The sequence below is a fragment of the Hyalella azteca genome, unplaced genomic scaffold (assembly GCF_000764305.2).
Source record: "Hyalella azteca isolate HAZT.00-mixed unplaced genomic scaffold, Hazt_2.0.2 contig11177, whole genome shotgun sequence".
NCBI lineage: Eukaryota > Metazoa > Arthropoda > Malacostraca > Amphipoda > Hyalellidae > Hyalella > Hyalella azteca.
In genome coordinates, this window is record NW_025941185.1 from 60730 (window position 1) to 85901 (window position 25172).

Genomic DNA, 25172 nt, shown 5'->3' on the forward strand with positions numbered 1-25172 from the left:
AGTGTCGAGTTTCACCGAAGTAATGCGAACCAAAATTAAATTCCGATACTCGATGTCCAAACTGCAGAACAGTGTATATTATATAGCCTAATATAGGTTCATTTTGTTTCAGTATCTTGACGAACGTGTAATGAGGTTTCATGGGGGACGACTCAATATACTCGAAAAACTGACAACCACCACCATGGTTGAACTATATACTAGTTCAATCATGACCACCGCCATCTCAACATAACATAACATAATGATGTCGGCGCTGAAGAGTAGGCCTGATGTGGCCAGTTGCTGATTCTTGTACTTTTCATGACTTGCTTACAGAAAATCTAAAATCGTGTCATTTTAACGGATCTTTTTAGGACTGAAGATAGTTTGAAATAGCTACTAGACTTCCACCGGGTTCGATATGGTGCTAGGCATTTCAAGTCCGTGAGTGATGCCATAGTTCGTGAGGCGTGACTCACGTGAGTCACGTGTCATAGTCCGTGAGTGATGGATGACACGGACTCACGTTATAGCGAGTCCGTGAGATTCTTCACGTGAGTGATGCTCCTAAATATAATGGGTAATGCAGACTACAATAAAACATTCACTTTTGAAATTGGAACGTCTCAGACTGTGTTGTCACCGAATTTGAAGAATATCAGGTGAAACTCTCTATCAGCTGCACAGCAGGTGCACTATCAGCAGCACCATCAGCTGTACTAACAGCTGTGCTGGCAGGTGTACGGACTCAGCTGGCCATAAAATACAAATATTTAAAATGGTAGCGCACAAACGCATTACCAAGTGAACACCAATTATATATTACTAAACTACATGGCAGCGACCGCAAAATTACTGCGCTAATAATTATTAAAATATTATTATGTATAAAAAATAATCTTCGATTTATTGAAGAATATTTTAAGAAAATTGTCAATAAATCTAATTCTCTGGGCATTAACCAAACCTGTTAAATATAAATTATAACGCCATCTTTATAAGTGAGTTTTGAAATGATACCTAGGGTGCTATGAATATTTTAAGCTGTAGCTCTCAGTTTATTGTCCCGTAGAGTTGCAGCGTTATGAACAAAGTTAAGACAACTAATAAATTAACATTCAAATATCAATAAAAAGAAAACAAAACGCCAGTTCTGCAAAAGTTATATTTACTAATTATGACATCACAATAGCAGTGCAGGTCAATGCAGAAACAGACCTGCGATGAGCAAAACATATTTAGCTGAAGTTCCTTTATCTATAAAATTCGGTAAATTTAGATGCATTTTATATGATAAATTCATTTTTAAAATACTATCAAGAAGCCTCCGAGTATTCCAAGGGTAAACCTGTAAACCCGAATGACTTCTTTCATTAACCACACACATGGCCGTTTGACTGGGATATATGAATACAGATCTGATAAAAGTTGAATCGAAAATATAAATGTTACGAAACCTAAATTTTGTAACATAAAATGCAACAAAAAATTAATTGAGTTTGAATTGTATAACTGATTAATGTTTTATAATATGAACATGAATCAAGTGATGATGGTCGTAATCCCAAACTGAACTACGGAAGCGAACACAAAAACGTGGCTCCATGAAACATTCATGTAATTATCTGTACATAAAATGTTTGCAATAATTCTTAATAAAGTATTTTGTTCATATATTCCTGTATTATTATTTATCCATCATGATCTGTACACGGTAAATCTAGCTTAACGTACAAATATACATATTGGTCGAGATTCTAACATTAAAATTGTCAACTTGAATTAAATGCATAGAAACAAGACTTGGAAGCCGTTAAAATTCTTAATTATTTAAAAAACATTAATTTTTAAAAAATTTCAAAATCCGTAAACATTTTACAACAGAACAATTGATGAGCATTAAAAAAAACTGGTCGCAATTCCAAAATTATAAGCAATAATAGCCAATTGCTAAATTTAAAATGAGTGCGAAAAAACTCACAAAGTTTCCATCGCTTGTCAAAAACAACGCAAAGTTTTATGTTTTTATGCCTTCGGGCAAATTCACCACATCTTAATTTGATCACGCATAAAAATAAAAAAGACGAGTTTAGGCTTCAAACATGAAGTTTGGCTTCATATCTCAGGCGTATTTCTTAAACATGAAGATTCTCTTCAAACATTGCTGGAAATCGGGCGGCATGTTTGCGTCAACGCATACATAATATGCTAAAGAATACTGACTTCAAAGTTCAGAACTTAAGTAATAATAAGCTATGTTCTCTGCGTAATATAACAGCTTCATGCATTGCATTAAGCTACGCGCATTAATAAATTTAAATATTAGTCGTCTTGACCATTTCTTTCTATTGTTATCTGAGGTAAAAAAATCTCTTACAAAAAATTTGTTGCGAATGCCATTTCTTCAAATTAAAGATAATCTGGTAACATAAAACAATCTGATTTATTCTATTGATACCGTATTTTATGACGTAAGCTCATTTATAAATTCAAACACAAACCAAAGATCTGGGAATTTCAACAGCTATTAAAATTCTTATCAAAGTATGCCAAATGCAACAATTTTTTCGCTGAGGATCGATAAAATATATTACAAGTATATAGTTTGGAGAGGCAAAAAAAATCACATTTAAATTATCAAAAATCGTTAAACTCAAACTTTTCTCTTCACGCGACGCTATGATTTTTGGTGACGTCAGTAGAACATTGCAATTAGAGTCATGCTTTTTTCATCTATTTTATACACACAGACACTATCATCCAAAGACCACACTAGATTTCCTTCACTCTAAAACCATGATGAAAATCGTGTTTCGTAACTATATGTTGCTCAACAACTCTCGTTTCCATCATAGGAAAAGTACTTCACGAAAACAAATACCCTCACAACTTTCATTCCCACGCTACGAAAAGTTTATTAACCCTAAATAAAGAGTATGGACATCACAGAGAGAATCCTAGAGTATAAACCTAAGCTCATAACCTGAGACTTGACGAAGGCCGACTACCGCCTCCTCTCGGCCCTGATCTTGCGCTGTACCTGCCATTGCCGCGGCCCGCGGCCGGTGCAAGCCCGTACACCATCTCATTGTCGGAGGGCACATAACCCCCGTTGATACTTCCTGCCCCCGTTTTACCGTATATAGAGCCATGTTTGCCACCAGACATGTTCGTGGTGTTGAGACTGGCGGGAGCCCCTGCTAGGCCAGAGATGCCGTATTTTACGCTGCCTTCCCGCGCGTACTCTACGGAGCTGTCGATTGCGCCTGGCGCGCCTGCTAGGCTGCCGTTCAGGGGCGTGAACACGCGCTGATGGTCCAGCTCAGACGCTATGCTCTGGCGCTCAGGCTGCAACGTAGGAAAAATAATTTGATTGTAATATCGATATATCAACAGAGTTTAATATCGACATTTCATATTATTTATTCGCTCAGAGTTTAATTTCAACATATCAACAGTGTAATATCGCTTTTTTATTGTTTTAATCTCAAATAGCAATATCAACAACTACATGACGCAATGATGTGAATTTTTTTTATTTAAGAAAATGCAGTGAAAAAGTAGAAGATCGCAAAAAACTACTAAGAACTACGACATTTATTGAATTAGGAGGATGAAATGCAATGTAACTGCTTTAACCAGCGATGCATGAAGTTGACTTTATTTTGTTATCCGCTCACGATAAGACAACGAAGACAATATATTCATGCCCATACATCAACAGCTTCCTGAACCTGAAAGTTATCTGACTTATCTCCTAAAACCTGCGTATTGTAAGCTAACAGGTAACTGATCAAGTAACGTCGCTTTTCCCACCTAATGTAAATCCACAACGCAAATTTTAAAGAATGGAACGAATTCGAATACTATAACGCAAAAAAAAACATTAAATAAAACATCAGTAACTGTTTCAATAGAGATCGTTTAGAGTGATGCATTTTATCACATTTCCAATAATTTTTCGTTCATGTTAACAAGAACATAAATTAACAGAAAAATTCTGTTGCTAATGAATGGCAAACTAATTTCCTCAATGATTTTTTTTTCTAGTTTCACTGACCGGCCTCGGGGCGACGATGGTCTCCATCTTGTTCTTCTTCTCGCCCCACTGAGGGTTGATGTCGAAAAGCTGCTGTATCGTCTCCATTCGCCTCCGTTCTGTTGAAATGTTTTCAAATGATCCACTCAGTTATTGAAATATAACATAGCATAACATAGCGATATCGGCGTTGAAAAATACACCATGGTAGGCCTGTCGACAATTCTTATAATGATCTTGACTTATCTCTTGGAGGTCTGAGGATAAACTGTTTGACCAGATCTATCCAAAGTTGATGTTGAAGCTGAGTAGCTGCTGAAAATTCAGCAGTTTGTGAGATGGGAGGCACTCCAAGTCGAGACCTATACTTTACAAATCTATAATTATATATTGTAGAGCCAAATGCCATTCGAAATAATTGTCCTCATTTGATAGGTTTCATGATCCGAACATTTGCAACTCGTCAAAATTATAATACTATCATCTTCAATCATCATGATTATAGTAACACCGATACTCCGTGCTTCTCTTTTCGCAACCTCATTATCATCCCGGCACCATCATCATGTCTGAATCCTGATCATCCCCTCATCACATCATTCTCTAATCATCATCCAGGCATCTACATCACTAACCTTATCATCCTCTTATCGCAATCACGGCATATTACCTGTATCATTCCCTCACAGGCATTCCATTACATGTCTCATTCTACCGTTACCTGCATCATTCCCTCATCGTCATGGCTCACTTAATAACAATCATTCCTTCATCTCCATTTCGACATACTTACCGGCACCAAAAACATGTCCTCAACATTACCCCGTCACTCACCATTTCCGCGCTCGTTTTCGGGCACCATACTGAAGAATCGCTGTCTGAAAGCCACGTCGAGCGTTCCGATGTTTTGGCCGCTCTGCCCGACGATTCTGGCAAAGTTTCTGCGGTTGCCAACTTTCCCGGCAGACGTGTTGTCACTGAAGTCTTCTCCGTTGAAATCTCGCAGCCTTTGAAGCTTACGTACCACGTCAAGCGTCTTCTTGTTCCGCAAAGTCTCTTTTGTGCTATCGGCCTACCGTGCGAGGAAGAGACATCCAAAGTTATGACAGTTATCTCAATTTTGTGAACATAATATTGAAATTTACTCCCATGAACTAAAGAATAATAAATTAAAACAATTTGTCATTGTTACGACGGTATTAGGAGACGTTCGGAAAAATACATTGAAAACAAACTTTCTAGTGAGACGACCATGTCACTCACCGTAGTTGAACTGCACGACAGCTCAGTAGACGCGAGGATGTGAGAGATGGTACCGAAACGATGGAACAACATTGCAACGAACTGGATCACCAGAATCAGGGCGAAAAAGAACACGAAGACAAGACCAATGGGCTCCAACTGCAGATATTCTTTCGAGATGTGAATCTGCGGGAAGACGTGCAGAAAATTAATCTCGTTGAACGAGCGGCCGTGCAGGAGAATATGGCCTAAAAGAAGATGCCCTCTCATTGCTATCTTACATGTCCGTATAAAATCCTAAAAAAAACAATTGATAACAATTTTCGGTTACTGGACCAAGCTTTTAACGTGAGATCCAAAATATGTTTACAAAACTTGTATTGACATAAACTCGAACTTGCATTAATAGAAGTGAACCAACTTATAGATAATAGATGGATCATTTTATTAAATGAAAATACTTTATATTGAGGAGCGAGTATGAACATCTTCAAAAACAGACTAGACGCAGATATGCAGGAGCATATGTTCAGTCTTAAAATGCCTAGCAAATTACGGACCAGGCAATAAGTCCAGACGAAGCTATGCTGGAGCATATGTTCAGTCTTAAAATGCCTAGCAAATTACGGACCAGGCAATAAGTCCAGCAGCTATCTCAATCAATCGTCAGTTATGGAAAGATCGGGTTCCAAAGGCCGGATCCCTTGTGAATCAAGTCACGAAAAGTTCAAGAATCGGCAACAGGCCATGGGCCTATTTCTTCAGCGCCGACACTTCTATTCTATTCTATTTTATAAACTAGAAATTAACTCTAACTCAGCAACAACATTGACTACCGGTAGCCTAGGTTATACAAATGACCAAATCAGAACAACAATTTCAAGAATTTTTAATGAATAATTACCAAAATTTCAATTAGATTTGAATATTGCTCGAAATAATATTTGTCTGGATAAAATTAACATGCAGAACTGTGTTCATGCGTTTTAATTGCGCTCGTGAAAACCTCAGTCGCCCGCAAAATGCATTTGCTATAGAAAATGATTAAGAAAAACTTAGAAAATTATTTTTACCAAATTTAACATGAAATTTATTATGAGTAACTTGCACAAATTATAAGATGTATTAGGAGAGAACGCAATAAAATAGACGAATAATAGAAGAAAATTCAATAGTTCTTCATATATTTATATGTAAACCAACAGCTAGAAGAAAACAGAAGTTATAAGAGAATAGTGAAATGCATTTTTCAGCATACATGTTAATTAATTGTAATACCTGCACGTTACAGAACCATTGACCATACCTGCACACTGTAGGACCATTCACCATTCATTGTAATTACCTAAAATATGTAGAACCATTCAAGATTACTTTAAAAAACCGGCACAATAGGGAACTGTTCACCATATTTGAATCGCAAAGCCACACGGCTTCCAATCAACGGCAGAAAACAGCAATTATAAGTACACAGTAGCCCAATAAATACAAGTTCATCGTTGTCATACAAGCTGTTCATACGGTTGTTTGTTTTAGAGAATATATGTAAAAGTTTGCGATTGTACAGAGTGTTCTGCATGAACTTAAGTCTAGCGTATAAAATATTACTCAGTACTCACTGCAGTGAGTGACAGAGAGCGCATTTTCTCGTCCGTCCGTGACGTGAAATCACAGACGGACATGACGAGCACAATTGTAGATTTTTTTCCATAAATGAGAAAATGCGCTAGAAAAGCAGTATTTCTATATATCGTGCGAGTCTCTCTTTAAATCTATTCATTGCAGTGCACTGCAACGTCTTAAACCATGGTTTCTACACAATGATAATTAGGAATAAGCTACGTGTGCAGTTTGTGCAATAAATTACTATGAAAAAACAGAAAAATGGTTGTCATACAAGGGAATTAAAAAAGTTTTATGGCGCACAAAAGAACTACTTAGGTACAACATTCTTTGCTTGACTGAACAACTTTTTTTTCAAAGAATACTTTCGGAGCCAAAGTTCTAGCGTGTAACTAAGATGCAAAGTTTTCCAATAATGTTTCAAATGAGGAGCTAAGATACTAAGTTTCCCAATACTGTTAATTGTGTGGCACTATGATACTACGTTTTCCAATAATTTTTATTGTGTGGAACTATGACACTCATTCTACAAATGAAGTTTCAAAGGAACGTCCGTTACCTCATTGCTGTGTTCGGGATCGATGATGATAGTTTCTCTAACTCCAAGAGGCCAAACAATGTGCAGTTCATCCTTGTTGAGTTGCAGTAAGAACACCACTAGGATGAACAGCGCGTTCAGCATGAAGAACAAGAACACGCAAATGTTGCGTAGTTCCTTGAGCTCTTTGGCTGCTCGAGCCTAACATGTTTAAAAATTTTATGTTATTATATGATATATATATTTGACGGACATGCTGCTGGGTAACGCGGTTGTATTGATAATATTTCTGTTGGTAATAACAGATCAGTTGAATTACCAGCGATGTCTAACGTTCCCTGTTATGATTGGAAAAAGGATATAAATTTGATTAGTAAACTGAAATAAAATCATGCAGAGTTAAACGAAGCAAGGCGACCTGGACCCCATGCTGACAGATGATATGTGGAATTATCACATCTTGAAGCGAGAAGTAAAATATTAGGCAACAGGCAAGAGATTCTGCTTCAGTGGAAAAATTCACAGTAAACGTAAAAAGGAAAATCAAAAGTTAAATTTAAATTAGTTCGAACTGGTAGTTGCCGCGTGGACATTAAAGTGCGACAGAGAGCAGAACCGCCATGAGGATTTGACGTAATTCAGTTTTACTTTATTAAAACTGCATGCACGAAGCCAAAGCCAGATAGTAAGCTGCCCGGGAACGATCAGTTAGAAAGCTCGTGTTTATTCATAACCGAACGAGAGAAACTCTAATTTCATACTAATTCCACAATTTCGCGGAATAAGTTGTCGATAAGATTATCCAGATGGATTAGACCTTATTCAACACGTTAGATTGTTCAACACATCAAAAAATTATGAAAATCTCACGGTCACAGAATATAGAAAAGGGGTTTCAGAAGCATATTAACTTAGGGAGAAGATGTTAGTCCGGTAACGAGCATGCGTGACAAAGACGACATCGGAATCGTTGTTTGGTGCACGGTAATCGTTACCTCATTGGTATCAGGATCGTAGGTAATGTTGGTCTTGATGCCAAGCGGCCAAGTGATGTGAATCTTGTCTTTGTTCAATTGCAAAAGGAAAACAATGATAACAAAGATAGCGTTCATCATACAGAAGGAAAAGACGGAGATGTTGCGAAGCTCCTTCAGTTGAAGTTGAATTCTTTTCTGTAAGGCAATTAATAATAGATATCATGTCAGGTGTCAGTTTTTTTATCACTCGTATTATACGAAAGAGATAAAGACATTACGAATTTAATTTGCTTTCCGTTTAAGCTTTCATTTCATTAATTAGCTTTCGATTTAAGTTTACGACACGAGTTTACGAGTTTATTGAAACAGACAATATCGAGCCCAACACTAAGTTGAAGGTCGCTTTTATATTCAAAATCAGAAGTATTACTGCTATTTCCTTTCGCAATCACAGCCTAAAGAATGAATTACTATGATCTAGTAGAGAAATCATTATAGGAAAAAAATTTTCATAACATTAAAGCGAGCGTTCCATCATATGACAGCACGCAGACTATACCCAAATATCTTTCATGTGCAGCAAATTCGCATGAATTTTCTTGAAATAAACTGAACTGAACTGGATAACTGAATAACTAAATCGGCTTTCTTGGTTTTCCTTGAGACTCGATGCAAAATAACCTGCAAAATCCAATGAAAACATAAAGCTTAAAAAATATTTTTTGTCAAGAAAAATAAATCTACATTCAACGCAGGATCATTACATGGAAAAAATAAATTAAAGAAGCTCACCTGTTCTTCAGCATTCTTGTTGAGTGGGAAGAGGTATTTTGCGATGAGATCTTTCCAGAACTGAATTTCCTTAGGCGGCAGGTAACTGATCTCGCCCTTACGCACGGATTTCTCGTCCTCGATCCAGTAAGGATTGACGAGGTCATCCCGCTCTTGTCGCGCTTCTGAAAACAAAATCCAACTTTAATTTCATCAACATAGCCTGCAAATCTGGTAACTTATAAAGGTGAATTTTTGTAAATCTGTCAGACTTAAAATCTGGTTTAAGGCCCATTTTCTAGGAAGGAATGATAAAGGTTAATTTTTGTTAATCTGTCAGACTTAAAATCTGGTTTAAGGCCCATTTTCTAGGAAGGAATGATAAAGGTGAATTTTTTGTAAATCTGCCAGAAACTTACAATCTGGTTTAAAGCCAATTTTCTAAAGAGGAATGATTGCAAAAAGACTCTGAGAACCTTTATTAACCGGAATGATAAACGTGAAAGGCATTATTGGAAGGAAATGCTTTTCCATGTTTAGAACTACCAAGCAAGAGAGGACTCCAGAAAAATCATATAGATGATTATTTTTAAAGTAAACTTCAAATTTCTTACGGTGCTTCTTTATGCATTGTGAAGAAATTGAAGCTTGTTTTTCTGCCTCCAAATCCACAAGGAATTGACAAAGAAATTCGTAAATATAATATTTCGCAATTCTATGCTTTGAAATATGATAAAATATGTTTACAGAGAATTATAAAATATCTTACTAACATATCAATTATTTATGATTACTTCATTCTCAGACAGGAAAATTCTGAACTATCAAAGATATCGTAAAATATGAGTATAACATTACACTGTACTAAGTACGAAAAATAAATATACTTCTAAAAGAATACCTCACTAGTTAATCAATTAACAACGATCAATACAATACTGGGAAAAAAGTATATTTCAAAAAATAACACCTCACAAATTTATTAACTAATAATGATTAATATCATTGCACGGAGGTATCTCACCAGAGACTTCACTGGTATCGTCCAGAGACTCGGTCTCGTCATCCACCTCGTGGTGGGTGCCGTCGTGGCGGTGGCCGCTCGAGTGCTGCGAGCTCTTCTTGCGACTCGATGTCATGCCCAGGCGCCTGGTCAGAAATAATTCAATTATGAAAATAATACAGACCAAAATATCCGAAACTAACACTATACCTACCTACAGACCAAAAAGTGCAGAAATAATACAGGCCAAAATACCCGAAACTAACAATTAATGTACCTACCTACAAACCAAAAAGTGCAGAAGTAATACAGGCCAAAATGCCCGAAACTAACACTGCACCTACTTTAATTATATCTGAAATGATATTTAACGAAGTATTCAGTTTAAAGTCATACTAGGATGTCTTAAAAGTTTGGCATTATGAATACTATATCGCTTTTTATCTGTTCCTCAGGCGATGTTTACTTCGCGAATTGAGAATGCTAGTTTTTATTTTTTTAGCCTATAAAATCATAACATCATATACCATCAAGAATTGAGTATAATATAACCTCAGGACTGGGAAACGTATAACATTATAGATAAATTTGTATTGGGTAATAAATAGTTACTCGTAGTCTTTGAAGTACCGTCGAGTTAATCTACTGGCGTTACACGAATTTGGGCACAAGTAACATAACAAAATGGTTTCCACTCACTCTTCGATTGTATGCAGGCTTTGATGGATTTTGGACATAGAGTCAGCAAGATGCCGGGTTTCGTCAGGCTTAGGGTGGATACAGCAGGATATTTTGAAGAGTCCAGCCAAACTGAACTCAATGGATCCCTCGTCTTCACTCTGACCGCCCCTGTTGAGCATACCAAGCAAGCCGTTCTGCTTCCTAGCGCGCTCTGCTTCTGCCAAGGCTTTCTTCTCAGCAAGTTGTTCCTAGAAAATTTTAAATTAAGCGTCACAAATGAAAGTGAACGAAAATTTTAATTGGTGCAACATCTATAAAGTCTGGAACTCGGTTTATGCATTGTTTTTCATTTGGGCTTCTCCGCAGTATCGAAGATTTTCTTCAATTGGCCGTTTCATTAACAATAATTGCACATAGTTATTTTTTTGGCCATTGTGTCGTTACTGAACAAATCCAGACCAACCGAAATACATAATTGATACAGTTTTTAAGCCTCAAAATCTTTAAATAAAACCTTCGGTGCGTTTTTTTTTTCAAAAAAAAAAGCTCACAAATTGACAAAAAAAATTCGCTCACTTTTTTGGTCTTCTTGGTGGCGACCTCACGCGTGCCCCACGAGACATCATTGAGGTTGATGAGGGAGTAGATGATGAGCAGGAGGTACATAGAAGGGATGCACAGCAGGTACAGCAGACCAGGGATGATGCAATGGAACTCTTGTGGATGCATGCAAGCAGAGATGAAGAAAGATCCTGAAAGAGCTATCAAGAAAATGGCGGATGGAGATTCAATTCCGTCCTGGCCGAGCTGCAGCGTCGTACCCACGATCACGGCCATCATCGTCAGCGCGTAGCCCGCCGACAGGATTTCTGCCACGATGATCTGCACCTCTCTTTGGTTGCCCTGAAAAATGGAGAGCAGATCTCGTAATATGGCTATGATTTTACCTCATAGCGATAGATCACTGCATTGAAAAACTGTTTTTTTTTCTGGATTGCCGAAAGAAAAGTTCTAACATGGGGCTAAAATTTGAACCTACGTAATCTGAAATTAACTCGCTTATAGTTACAGGTATCATTCGATCGCCATACAACCCCATAAATTAACTCTCAACGATATGAGATTGTTTAAAAAATAAGTCGATTTAAAACCGTGCTCTGTAACTTTGGCATTAGTACGCAAGAATCCTTGGAAATTTTAATATGAATGAACGCATAATCAGAAAAAATTCGATTCGATTTCTTCATTGCTGTTGAAGTAATTTCACAGTAATTCATGCATCTTCCAGTTACCTTATTGGAGGCGTTAGCAAGGAAGCAGACGACCATGAAGATCAAGATGGGGTAGATGTTGTATTGGAAGGAAGGCCAGTTACCGATGTTGAAGGCGGCGACGAAGGCACCGACCAACATAAGGAAAATCGTACCTGGACCCAGGATTGTGCCCGCCATCAACATAGTCTGTGAAGGGAACCAGGTGTTATAATGTTGAAAATAATATATTCAAATTTGTTGTTGTTGAAAAATCGACTTTTAAGACAGACGTCGAAACAAAAGCAAAATTATAGCCCAGGACAAATTTGAAAATTGATGTCAGTAACATGTAAGAAAAATTTACGGGGTCGAAGGTCATCAGTATAATGATTATAATCCGTATCAACGGAAATTCGACAGTTAGTAACTGTGAGGATCAAATCTGGCATGCCGATCTATCTAAAGCTCGGCCAACCGCATTTACATGTAGGAACAACTTATCGGAACACCAGAAAAAGGAAATTCATAATAAAAAATATAAAAAATATTAATTGCGCCTTGTTTCGTCTACTATTAAACACCTTCTAAACCAATACCTATATTTCTTTCCACACACTTGTGCATGTTTAAACATAACAAACAAAAAATTGTCATGAGAAACTACTAACGTGCATAGAAACCTACTACATTTGTACCATAATTTACCTGATAAAAGATGTACGGAAGGGAGATGTTGTCATTGATCTTGATGGTCCTCTTGTAGTCTTGGAGCAAGTCCATGATGTTGGCCATGGTGGAGGGCACCCAGCGGCGCCTCTGGTTGTAGAACTCACCGAAGCCCTCAGGGCAGTGCGTGTAGGCGTCAGACGCGGCCGAATATTCCACGCGGTAGCCGCGCTGCAGTAACAGCGTGCACAACCAACGGTCTTCCCCTGCGCGAGTGAGCGACAGTCTAAGTAATGAGCGATTTACATAAAAAAGTAATATCCTTGAACCGATCATCGGCTGTAATAAACAACCACCGTTCTTCCTCTGCGTGAGTGAGCGGGAGTCTAAGTAATGAGTGACTTTTGAAAAATATAACTCAGTACTCACTGCAGTGAGTGACAGAGAGTGCATTTTCTCGTCGACGAAAACATGAAGTCACGGACGGATGCGCTAAAAAGTAATATCTTTAAACCGATCATCAGCTTTAAGAAACAACCAACGGTCTTCCCCTGCGTGAGTGAGCGACAGTCTAAGTATTAAGTAATGAGTGACTGACCAGCGGCAAAAAAAATTCGTGAGCTGGCCAGCGGCATTTAGAAACGGCCAACAGCCCCCCTGCCTTATTGAGTTATATTTTCTTGGAGTTACATCAGAAAAAAATTAGAAAAAATATTTAGGAAGTAATGAACGCCGTTCAAAAAATCCCGTTATTTAAAAAATGCACCATCACCATCTTGGTTATGACTTTTTTCTCTAGCTGGAGTATGTGCTTTCTTGCTCTTTAATACGCAACTGATCTTACATACCAAGAAGAAGGTGCATGTTCAGACTTAGTTTTAAAGTAAAAAGTTTTTCAACAATATTAAAAGTTGACACTCGAACAAGTATAAACATCGTACCTTGATCGTACTGCACGTAATGCCGAGCCTGGCACGACGTTGTCGTGTATCGTTTCATGACATTATCGTCCATGAGAGCTCGGCCTCTGAAGAGCGAGAAGCACCCCGGGCTGCAGAGCACGCAACCAATCATGTGCTCCGTAGCCTTCTGCAGCCAATGGCCGATAGCGTACTCGAACATTTGGTACCACACCATCATACCTGCACCACAAATTACCATTATCAACATTTTATTATGAATCACGTGACCGAAAATTGACAAATTTTTCTTGCAAAATTAGTGTACGAACATCACACCTGCACGACAAGTTGAACCTTTAGCGCCTGGCTGTACAAATATGTCGCCTTTCAAAATGTTTTTTTTTTTTGTTTAGGTAGGAATCTCATTCGTTCAATTGGACAAATCTATCACCTTAAATTTCAGTTTGCGCCATGTTGCCATATATGTCGCCTGTCAAATTTTTTCAATTAAATCATAGCAATGTTGTATTTTGAACTGTAAAGAAGGGTGGTCGCTAAAGAAAAAATAATGGTTCTAAAGAACATAATTTAAAGCCATTGAACATCATGCATCCACGCTAAATTAACCAAGTTTACAAGTTTACCGATAACGTTAAAAAAATTTACAACGTAAACTAGTGTAACGACAATGGAAACTTGAAGAAACGGAAATCAATAAACAATTTGTGAATTAGAACCATGACCGCTAGTGTCGCGATATCTGAAACATAAAGGCTAATGGGATGGCATGTTGCTCGGTGACCAAAAATATTTTACTCCAAGGCCTAAAAACGGAGAAGAAGCGGAACAAGATAGTACATTATTTTACAAATAATCAAATATCGACCTGATCCAACAGGGTGGATTCGCCCACAGGCAGCCCCGAGGTTAGTGTTTTTCTTCATGAGATCGACAAGCAGCGCGACGGCTTTGGGTGTGAAGTCGATGTCGCCATCAAGAGTGAGCAGGAGGGTGTTCTCCGCGATGATTTCTTTCCGTTCGAGGGAGATGGGCTGGTCCATGAGCTTGAAGCCAAGCAGGTAGTACATGTACATCACCTGCGGGTTTCAAACGATTTAGTTTACGCAAAAAGGTCATAAAATTAAAATATAATCCAACCTCATTCCATCGGAAATAATGTATCGTAATAAACAATGTCCATGTTGTGGAAAAATATGTGTACTCATTCAGTTCTTTTCTCCAGGTATTATTCGGATTGAAGAGTCAAAGATTGATTGAGAAGTCAAACATTTTCCATTCTCTAGTCAGAATTTAAAGTTAATTTCGAATATAGTAGTTACCTGACTCCAGCGCTTCTTGTGACGAATTTTGTCCTTGTCTTTGAGATGCGCAACGATTTTAGTTTTGCCTGGCAGAGTCCAGACGAGTCGCCCCCCATATGGAGTCGGGATTCTGGCAGGGGGGCGAATCCTGAGTCTGGAGGTCTGATGGACGTGTTTGGCCGCCTCGTCTATGAGCTCAACGAGCAGCCTGACGAAGCTGTTGACGACGTTCTCGTCGTCGTTGTGGTCGCTGATCTCGAACGCGTCGTCGAAGAAGATGTGAGCTGTTGAGTAGACCAATGGTTTGAAATATTATATGAACCTGTAGTAAGCTGATTCAAGATCGTGCAACTAAAGCATATGCTTAAAAAGTGTACTTTGCTTCGCCGACATTGAGGATATGACATTTTGTTGTACTACAAGATTATATTAACATTTAAAACGTGTCAAATAATAATTTGATAATATCCGTATTCGAACTGTTCAACATGAGCCAGAACATTTCTTTGAATTAAAACTCAAACCATCACATAGTAATATCACTTATTTAAAAAGATTAAATACCTAAGAACTATTTAGATATAATAGAGATAAGAAGCACTAATTGCGTTAATAGTAAATAATATTTAAGAAATCATTTTCAGTCAACTCACTTTCAAACTCATAGTAATCATTATCGACAATGTTCAAGAACTTGAGCGTGATCCTGCGAGCAGACTGATCCTCATCCATCCTGAGGATGCTCTTCAGGAACTCCATCATCTCATCCTTGGTCTCATGCCACATCGTAGCGCAGGCGTAAATCCTCGTGATGTGATCTGAACCTTTCACAGACTTCGATGTAGCATTTGTGTTGGACGAGTCCGTGTCAAGAGATATTGTCTCGTAGTGCTGGAAGAAAGCAATGTTTAAATTTGAAACCCTTTGACAAAAATAGGCTAGTTCATTATTTAGTTTACTTCTGAAAAAAATTCACTAGAAAAATTGTGAGGCAAATTTATAAATTTTTATTCCTAAGCCAGCTATGGACAGTTCAGGAACGAAATGTTAGTTTTGCTAGTGCTATCCTAAGCACAAACATAACGAAAATGATGTTAATGCCAAAAACATTCTTCATTCGTGTAATGTAATAACAATTATGTATTTATACCAGTAGTCTGTTACACTATAAATTTCACCAAGAATGTCAAAGAAAAGAGAACGCTACGTAAATACATCTCAGCTTCATCGAAAACGTTTTTGATGAAGTCTTTTGATTGAACTTGAAGTTTTTCGCGGAAAGTGCAATCCCAAGAAAAACTTTAAGGTTTCCGTTCAAAAACGTTGAAGACAAGATAAATTTACGTGGCGTTACCTTTGTTTTTTAATTCTCATAACAATCCTGACCTCAGGCTCGTGTTCCTCAGACAAAGTTGTGATTTCATCAGCCTTGAGGTCAGGGTCGTCGTCTCTTCTTCTGTTGAGCGCCAAGCTCTGGTCGATGAGCATCGAGTTGTACATGGGCGACACGAAGAGCTTCTCAGTGGACGCCAGACGCTCGCATTTAGGCGTCCAGATGTGCAATGTTATCCATGTTTGCGACAGCAGCCATAGCAGCCAAATCCACGCGTACTGAAAAAAAATTACAATGCGAACGTGATTACAACTCTAAATTGTAGTTACGAGGGATACATTCAGCCAAATCTCTGTGCTCCTTTTAACCATATATTATTTGCAATAGGTGACTGAATTTTGAATTTACAAACACAGTTGATTGGCGTCCACTGTTCGCTATTAATAAATTTCTCAAATGAAAACAAAAGACTTGAAAATTTATTACAAAATTAGAAAAATTCTAGCAGTCTTAATTGAAATTCCGAAATAATTCACCATTAATTGAAGTAATTTTCTGGATGAAAATGAATCTTCTATGTGAACGCTCGAACTCGGATAACGATTTAGCAACTCAACCAATCCAAAAAATACATATATATGAAAAATCAAAGCGAGAAGTATTTGAAATAAAATCAGACTCGAAAGAATCTTTTGGACGGAAAAAAGCTTTCGTGTGGACGCTGGAACTCGAAATGATTTTGAAACTCAACAAATCCAAAAATACATCTTAAAAAATAAGAATCTAATAAAGCAGTGCCATTACTGACATCATTTTTGAGGAAGTCAGTGAGTATGTCTCCGTTCTTGCACTCCCAGAAGAGGTAGCCCGGCATGAAGTCGAAGGCACACACGTCTTCGGTACGCAGCCCGCAGGCGGTGATCAACAGAGAGATCGACACGGGGATCGTCAGGTTCACCGGGAACGCGAAACTGAATCCTTGAATGCAAATCTTGCACGCAAACTTGCCTGGAATTCAGAGAGAATGGATAAATTATTTATAGTTATTTAGATATGGTTTTTCAACACGCAAACTTGCCTGGAATTCAGAGATAATGGATAGATTAGATTATATGTTTACATATGATTTTTCAACACGCAAACTTGCCTGGAATTCATGGAGAATGGATAGACTAAATCAATTATTTAAATATGGTTTTTCAACAATGATATCCAAGTTTACATGGTAATATTAGCATGCGTTTCCTGTTTAAAACGTCATCAACATATACGGATAAATTAGATTATATTTTTACGTAACCACTACATTACCTCAAAAATTTACACAACGGCTGAAAAGGTTAATTCACAAACAGTTTGAAGCCACTTACGTAGGAAATAAGTTTGGGACGAATTTAGAATTTAGAAGAAGGAGAATACAGACACATAGATTATCCATTTAATTCAAGTTTCGAAAACAATAACTTCAATGGATACGGAAAAACTTTTGCAATAATCTCATAGTATTTCACTGATCACTTCATTTCAACATCTTGGTACATTCCGATCATTACTCCAAATAATCAACATAAAATTTAAATAATATTCATCTAATCATTCATTGGGACTGAAGAAAGCAATTAAATAGTATTTTACAATTACCCAATAACTAAAGCTACATTATTTTGGTTAACATCATGCAAGCCTCACCAAAAATGTAGCAGATATACGACGCAAGGACCTGGATGAGGAAGACATACACGGGCGTGGAGCTGTTGGACCCAATCTGTGCCATCACCTGCAGGTAAATAACTCCTATCATGAACAGGGCCTATACTTTCAAAAAAAGTTAAGAGATCGTAAGTTCATCAGCCAATCATTGACGGCCTTTCAAGCAAAATCCACCAATCAAAACACGCAAACTTGCCTGGAATTCAGAGAGAATGGATAAATTATTTATAGTTATTTAGATATGGTTTTTCAACACGCAAACTTGCCTGGAATTCATGGAGAATGGATAGACTAAATCAATTATTTAAATATGGTTTTTCAACAATGATATCCAAGTTTACATGGTAATATTAGCATGCGTTTCCTGTTTAAAACGTCATCAACATATACGGATAAATTAGATTATATTTTTACGTAACCACTACATTACCTCAAAAATTTACACAACGGCTGAAAAGGTTAATTCACAAACAGTTTGAAGCCACTTACGTAGGAAATAAGTTTGGGACGAATTTAGAATTTAGAAGAAGGAGAATACAGACACATAGATTATCCATTTAATTCAAGTTTCGAAAACAATAACTTCAATGGATACGGAAAAACTTTTGCAATAATCTCATAGTATTTCACTGATCACTTCATTTCAACATCTTGGTACATTCCGATCATTACTCCAAATAATCAACATAAAATTTAAATAATATTCATCTAATCATTCATTGGGACTGAAGAAAGCAATTAAATAGTATTTTACAATTACCCAATAACTAAAGCTACATTATTTTGGTTAACATCATGCAAGCCTCACCAAAAATGTAGCAGATATACGACGCAAGGACCTGGATGAGGAAGACATACACGGGCGTGGAGCTGTTGGACCCAATCTGTGCCATCACCTGCAGGTAAATAACTCCTATCATGAACAGGGCCTATACTTTCAAAAAAAGTTAAGAGATCGTAAGTTCATCAGCCAATCATTGACGGCCTTTCAAGCAAAATCCACCAATCACAGACAAGGAAATAGAGCGTAACTACTTACCCAGGGCCTATACTTTCAAAAAAAGTTAAGAGATCGTAAGTTCATCAGCCAATCATTGACGGCCTTTCAAGCAAAATCCACCAATCATAGACAAGAAAATAGAGCGTAAGTACTTACGTTCACTTCGCGAATTTTGGAAGTATGGCCCCAGGAAACCAAATATAATCGGGGTGGTTAAGATTGAAACGACGAGTTGAAGGGTTGAAACCCGATAATTTTATGAAATTTCTGTTTGCAATCGGCAAGGGGGCTTGGTGGTTAAAAATGGCGTAATCAAAAATAAAACTGCTAAATTATTTATTTTTATATTATATCTAGCCAAATGAAGTCATCAATGAGTTGAACAATCTAAAGCATGTTTCTTTCACTGGCATTTGAACCTGGCTGGCATTAATATTTAAATTTAGTTCAGAGCTCTCGGTTTTCGGATAAGTTCTACCCCAAATTATTATCAAAGTATTTAAAATATAAGGTATCAAATTATTATTTATTAAGTATTAAATTATTAAATTATAAAGTATTATTAAGTATTAAATATTATTATTATTTTTACTAAGTATTATTAAGTATTATAAAATTATAAAGTATTTTACCTCCAGTTTTTGAACGTCCTGAACAGGAACATCGGTAAGGATGTTGCCCGGCAACAGTTGGCGAGTCTCAGTGACGTTGATTGTATGAGACCTGCAAGAATGGATAAAATTTAAGCGTCATAAACACTTCAAGTTAAGTAAATAATATTCAAGTTCATCGGACTGATTTTTAACGGAAAAAAACGCAAAACAAACGGAAAATTATTCGATTAATCGTAGGATTCAATCGTAATTTTATTTAATTTTATGGCGATTATAGATTATATTCAACATGGCTAAATTCCTATTGGTTTAAGTTATATTTTGAGATTATTCTTATTAGATTATAAAAGTTTATAATTTTTATATTAGATTCTAAGAATAATCTAATATAATTATTCTCATTAGATTATAAAAGTTTGACGTCTTGGCAAAAAATGTCCAAACTTACGAGAAGGCTCTTGAGAGGTCAAACAAGGTGGCAAAGTCATTGTCGAGTCGGATGCCCATCGTAAGAATCATCACGCCGAAGAAAACCAAAATTTTCAGCAACGAAACGAACATGAAGATAAAGTAACGAGTCCTCCAGAGCCTCTTCTTTACGTCACCCAAATACTTGACAAACGCTAGACGGAAATAAGGGAGACCATTAGCAAAGTTAATCATCTAATGGTTTGATGCAATTTGACTCTAGTTAATCCAACTTTTTCAGACTTGCAAGACGTAGCTATAGAATATGGGTAGTAATACCCAAACCTATGTTGATCAGTATATAAGGAAATGATGTGGTACGATAGACTAAATTTTATATTAATTTTCGACTGAAAACATAAAAGACATATCCATAATAGGTATCTAGATGCCAGGAAATGATGTGGTACGATATACTAAATTTTGTATCAAAATTTGACTCATAGAATAAAAGACATACCCATAATAGGTATCTAGATGCTCGGAAATGATATGGTACGATATACTAAATTTTTTATTAAAATTTGACTGATAACATAAAAGACATAACCATAATAGGTATCTAGATGACAAGCTTCAACTTACACATTTTGGACTTGTTGTCCACGTAGTTTTCCCACCAGCCAAACGATGTGAGGAATACGGCAAAAGGGATCGTCCAAATGTGCGTTAAGTTTGCCCCTTCTTTCTGCATCTCAAGAATTGGCCACACGAAGAAGCTAGAAACTTGGCAAATCAAAGCCAAAATATCCACTAGAATTTTCCAAAAAAGTTTTGACTCTTTCTTGTCGCGCGACAACATACCTGCGAGAGGAGAAAGAATTTGGTAATCCTACTTTGGCAGGAAAATATGAAGACATTCACGATTTTTAGGGCGTGAATCATTGACCCAAAGAAGACTACACAAGATCATTTAATGTCCGAGGTGACAAATACATTTATTACTGATTAATATCAGCATCATCCATCGTATGTCAAAGAGCTGAAAAATGTAAATACTGCATCCATTTGAACTAAAATTTCGCGGACAATCAAATGCGGTGCTCACCGAAGCATCTCATCTATATTTCACCTCTTTTTATTATCAATATTTTTATTAGATGAAGAAGGGCGATTATGAACCAAAATGTATCTACGAAATATTATTATTATTATTATTTCTATTTCACGGGGATCGTATAAAAGAGTGTTTTTAGCGCATTTTCTCATTCGTGGAAAAAAGGCGCTATTTTGCTGGTCATGTCCGTCTGTCCGTCTGTTTGTCTGTCCGTGATTTCACGGTTTCGTCGAAGAGAAAATGCGCTCTCTTTCACTCACTGCAATGAGTACTGATCTAATATTTAGCGCATTTTCTCATTTATGAAAAAATGCACTATTGCGCTCGCCATGTCCGTCTGTCTGTCTGTCCGTACGTCCGTCCGTGACCTCAAGTTTTCGTCGAAGAGAAAATGCGCTCTCTGTCACTCACTGCAGTGAGTACTAATCTAATTTTTTAAGATTTAAACTTACCGAAAAGTCCCGGAATGAAGGCGACGCAGTTGGTGAGCATAGCCCCCTTGATGACGTCGAGGTCGGGCAGGACGGCGAATATCATGAGGCCGGTGCCGATCGTGTGCATGCATTCGAACACGGCAACGATCGCCATGTCTGAGAACTGACTGGGCTCGTCCAGCTTCGTACGTGAACGAGTCATGAATTTGGCGATGTAACCCTGAAGAAATTAACACAGTGAGCAAGGTGCTATGAAAATTAATTGTAGTCGAATCTTATGGATTGGTTAATTTATAAAAAATTACATACGGTAGTGATATAATTTGAGTATGGATAGAAATATTTATGTTAGTCGAGCTATAATATGACCAGAGGAAAAAACACCAAAACTTTAAATAGACACTTAAATCATGTTTTCTGCATTGCATATCATAATGAAAACTTTTCGCTTGATGAAATTCTGCAATTTTTTAACTGACGATTCGAAGGAAACCAGCATGAATACAAAATGAAGTGCAGGGGAAATTACGCAGAGTTTTCGAGATAAGCAGACGCACTATAATTCGATGGTGAACAGTTCTAGAGAGGCGTGGCGTAATGCTTGAGTGTCTGACCACACCCGTGAGTTGAAGCAAACATTGCATAACTTAATTAAGCAATCTTCATCCATACGTGAAAACATCGACTTCAAAATTTGCAAAGAATTTTTGGTCGGCAAATACTTTTCAACTTACAGTACCAGAAGGTTAATACATAATAGGTGCGTATAAATGCTTATTAACAACCTGTGATCCTCGCATTAATCGATATCTAAAATAAGTTTTATCGTCGTCCAATCGTTCCAGTGGGTCAGTAATTTGATTCTATAGACATTTTGAGCGCATGAATTTTACGTTACGCATATCTACGACGAAACAATAAAAGGCTCTGCGCTTTGATGTTATATACATCGAAGATAATAAAGGCGTCCATGCTCATTACATAGCCCGACAGGGACCGACTGACGGTCTTGCTTCGAAAGAATACCTTATAAGTGAACAAAGATCACTTACTTTATACTAGCAAAGATCTGAAGAGTGAAGCTTGATTAAAAATTATCTGAACCAAGACTACGTAAACGTGTGGTTAGTGCAAGATATTATCTTAAATATATGCACATCATCGTCTCTGAACCTTAAGATCTTACTAAATGGGTAGGTAAGATGATCTTACGTTAAATATGCACATTCTCGCAGATCTGAACCAAGATCCCACAAAAAGAATAGGCAAGATCTTACCGCGAAATATGCACATTCTCGCAGATCTGAACAAAGATCCTGGTAAATGAGTAGGTAAGATCTTACCTAAAATATGCACATCCTCGAAGATAATAGTGTAGTTAGGCAGAAGTTCTTCATTTATACATCATCATCCTCGTAGATCTGAACAAAGATCCTACTAAACGAGTAGGCAAGATCTTACCTTAAATATGCACATCCTCGTAGATCTGAACCAAGATCCCAGCTCAGGAATGATGTAGGCGAGAAATATCATCCACGCCCAGGCGACGTTCTCAGCAACAGGGATGGTTGCCATGTAGTCCTTCTCTGGCTCTGTCAGACAATAAAAATAAACAATTCATTGAACGTATCCTACATGCTACGAACATAATTGCATAAGGCACACCTCTGCTTGCAGGAACCTTGGAAGTAAAAACAAAATCAAAATATTATTTCAGTTTATTTTTCCGCTCCAGATCCAGCCACACGTGTACGAAACGAGTGGTTATGATCCCGTTTGCCCAACATCCAAACAGAACAACCATGGATTCAAACTCCAATCCTAACACTCGCAGAAAATAGAACTATAGCAATCACCCTGATAGTTTTAGTTACTTTTTATTACTATTAATCAACCATAACCGAATAGAACCATTAATAACTCCAATGAACACGATACTGCCATTCTATTCTTGGAATTGTCGTAGGTCAAGCCAGAAATCTCGACCGAAATTCACGAGCACTTGCAACGTACGCGGGGTCGTGAAAGTGAAAGGTAAAGAGCAGAGATCAGAGCGAGAAATTCAGCCCAGGTCAGCAAGTTATGCTTGGACTAAACTAGGTCGCCATAGCCTGGGTTTAAAAATTAGGTCTCTATAACCTGAGTTTATAAACTATATGTCGCTATAACCTGGGTTTATAAACTAGGCCGCCATAACCTGGGTTTATAAACTAGGTCTATATAACCTTGGTTTATTAACTAGGTCGCCATAACTTGGGTATATAAAATAGGTTACCATAACCTGGATTTGGTTACATGCTCAATGATTATAATTGCAATGTTTGATGATGGTGATCAATTTTAGTAGTCAATTTCACAATAATTGCGCTGAATTTATGAACGGGGTCACAATTTCGAAAAATATCTTTTTGTTCCTATTTTGAATAAAGTGAAATTGAATGAAAAATAATTTTTATTCAGGAATAAATACCGTTAGCACTGCTTTTCAACAAAATTATCAACTATCTAGAGCTTTGCTTCTATTTAGTATCATTTTACTTGGTTATTCTAACCTGTAAAGATTTTAACGAATCTAGGCAAGGTAACACTTTCCGCGCATCACATCTCATGCATTTCAAGTAGGCTTTCTTCAGGACAGACATTCCATGCCTTCCCTTTCTATACACGGTATTTTAAGCCGCTTAACCCTTCCATGGAAGGCAAGGCATGTTATCACAAGAGAAGCCTAAACGAAAAATATCGCCCTAGCACATAGATTGAGTGGCATGAGACAGGGGACTCCATTCACATTAACACATGTCACACGACAGGACCCTCTTTTCACAGGAGAGACATCAACTCGTGCGTAATTAAGACATAATGTAGTATTTAGAACATTAAGTAGTATTTCGTACACGTACGTAAGTAAGATATCAAGTAGTATTTCGTACACGTACCTAAGACATTAAGTAGTATTTCGAACAGGGTAACGTAATTTATCATCTAGTATTCAGCACCGGCTGACGTAAAATTTCAAGTACTATTCAGAGATAGTAACACAAGATATTTAGTAGTAGTATATTCACAGCAGGGTACCGTAAGGCATTAAGCAGTATTCCATTCAGCACAGGGTAACAGAACAAATAAAGTAGAATTTGAATACAGAGTAACAGAGGATATTAGGTATTATTTAGAACAGAGCAACACTTCAGACACGCCTGAGGAAGTCGAATGCTTCAACACATCGACAAGGCGATCAAGATGCATGCGATGCATGAAAGTAGTTCACTGTTGTGTAATTCATTCACGAGAGCACGGAAGTGACAGGATCTTCATGTTGCATCTCAATCTTACTCAATTAAAAGAAGGCAATTATCAGAAGATAACTATACAGTCATCGTGTGAATATCGGTTGTAATGTTGATAGGTCAACGCAATCAAAGTTCTATAAAAATCAATGAGTGTAATCACGGCTAAGTAGAGCCTAAGTAAAAGAACCTTTGTGATCAATGCATACAACCTGTGTATCACTATAATGCAAATATAAAGGGTAAGAGATTCCAAAATTAATATTGATG

At 37.2% G+C, this 25172-nt stretch overlaps 1 protein-coding gene across 1 annotated transcript in view; it reads right to left on the reverse strand.

Annotated features, from left to right (window-relative positions):
• Window positions 1–1463: 1463 nt before the first annotated feature.
• The window catches only part of LOC108677942 (chitin synthase chs-2), an 87080-nt gene continuing 63371 nt past the window's right edge, over window positions 1464–25172 (reverse strand). The window contains exons 5-27 of the mRNA XM_018166256.2: window positions 23077–23207; window positions 21634–21835; window positions 20710–20928; window positions 20105–20279; window positions 19675–19765; window positions 18851–18938; window positions 17141–17340; window positions 16386–16610; window positions 15653–15890; window positions 15018–15283; window positions 14564–14774; window positions 13717–13917; window positions 12815–13041; window positions 12149–12316; window positions 11433–11759; window positions 10875–11104; window positions 10197–10321; window positions 9194–9357; window positions 8420–8596; window positions 5285–5449; window positions 4856–5093; window positions 4043–4140; window positions 1464–3330 (exon numbers count right to left, since the gene is read on the reverse strand). Coding sequence (XP_018021745.1) covers window positions 2959–3330; window positions 4043–4140; window positions 4856–5093; window positions 5285–5449; window positions 8420–8596; window positions 9194–9357; window positions 10197–10321; window positions 10875–11104; window positions 11433–11759; window positions 12149–12316; window positions 12815–13041; window positions 13717–13917; window positions 14564–14774; window positions 15018–15283; window positions 15653–15890; window positions 16386–16610; window positions 17141–17340; window positions 18851–18938; window positions 19675–19765; window positions 20105–20279; window positions 20710–20928; window positions 21634–21835; window positions 23077–23207 — 4538 coding nt within the window. The 3' untranslated portion in view covers window positions 1464–2958. The remainder of the gene's footprint in view (window positions 3331–4042; window positions 4141–4855; window positions 5094–5284; window positions 5450–8419; window positions 8597–9193; window positions 9358–10196; window positions 10322–10874; window positions 11105–11432; window positions 11760–12148; window positions 12317–12814; window positions 13042–13716; window positions 13918–14563; window positions 14775–15017; window positions 15284–15652; window positions 15891–16385; window positions 16611–17140; window positions 17341–18850; window positions 18939–19674; window positions 19766–20104; window positions 20280–20709; window positions 20929–21633; window positions 21836–23076; window positions 23208–25172) is intronic.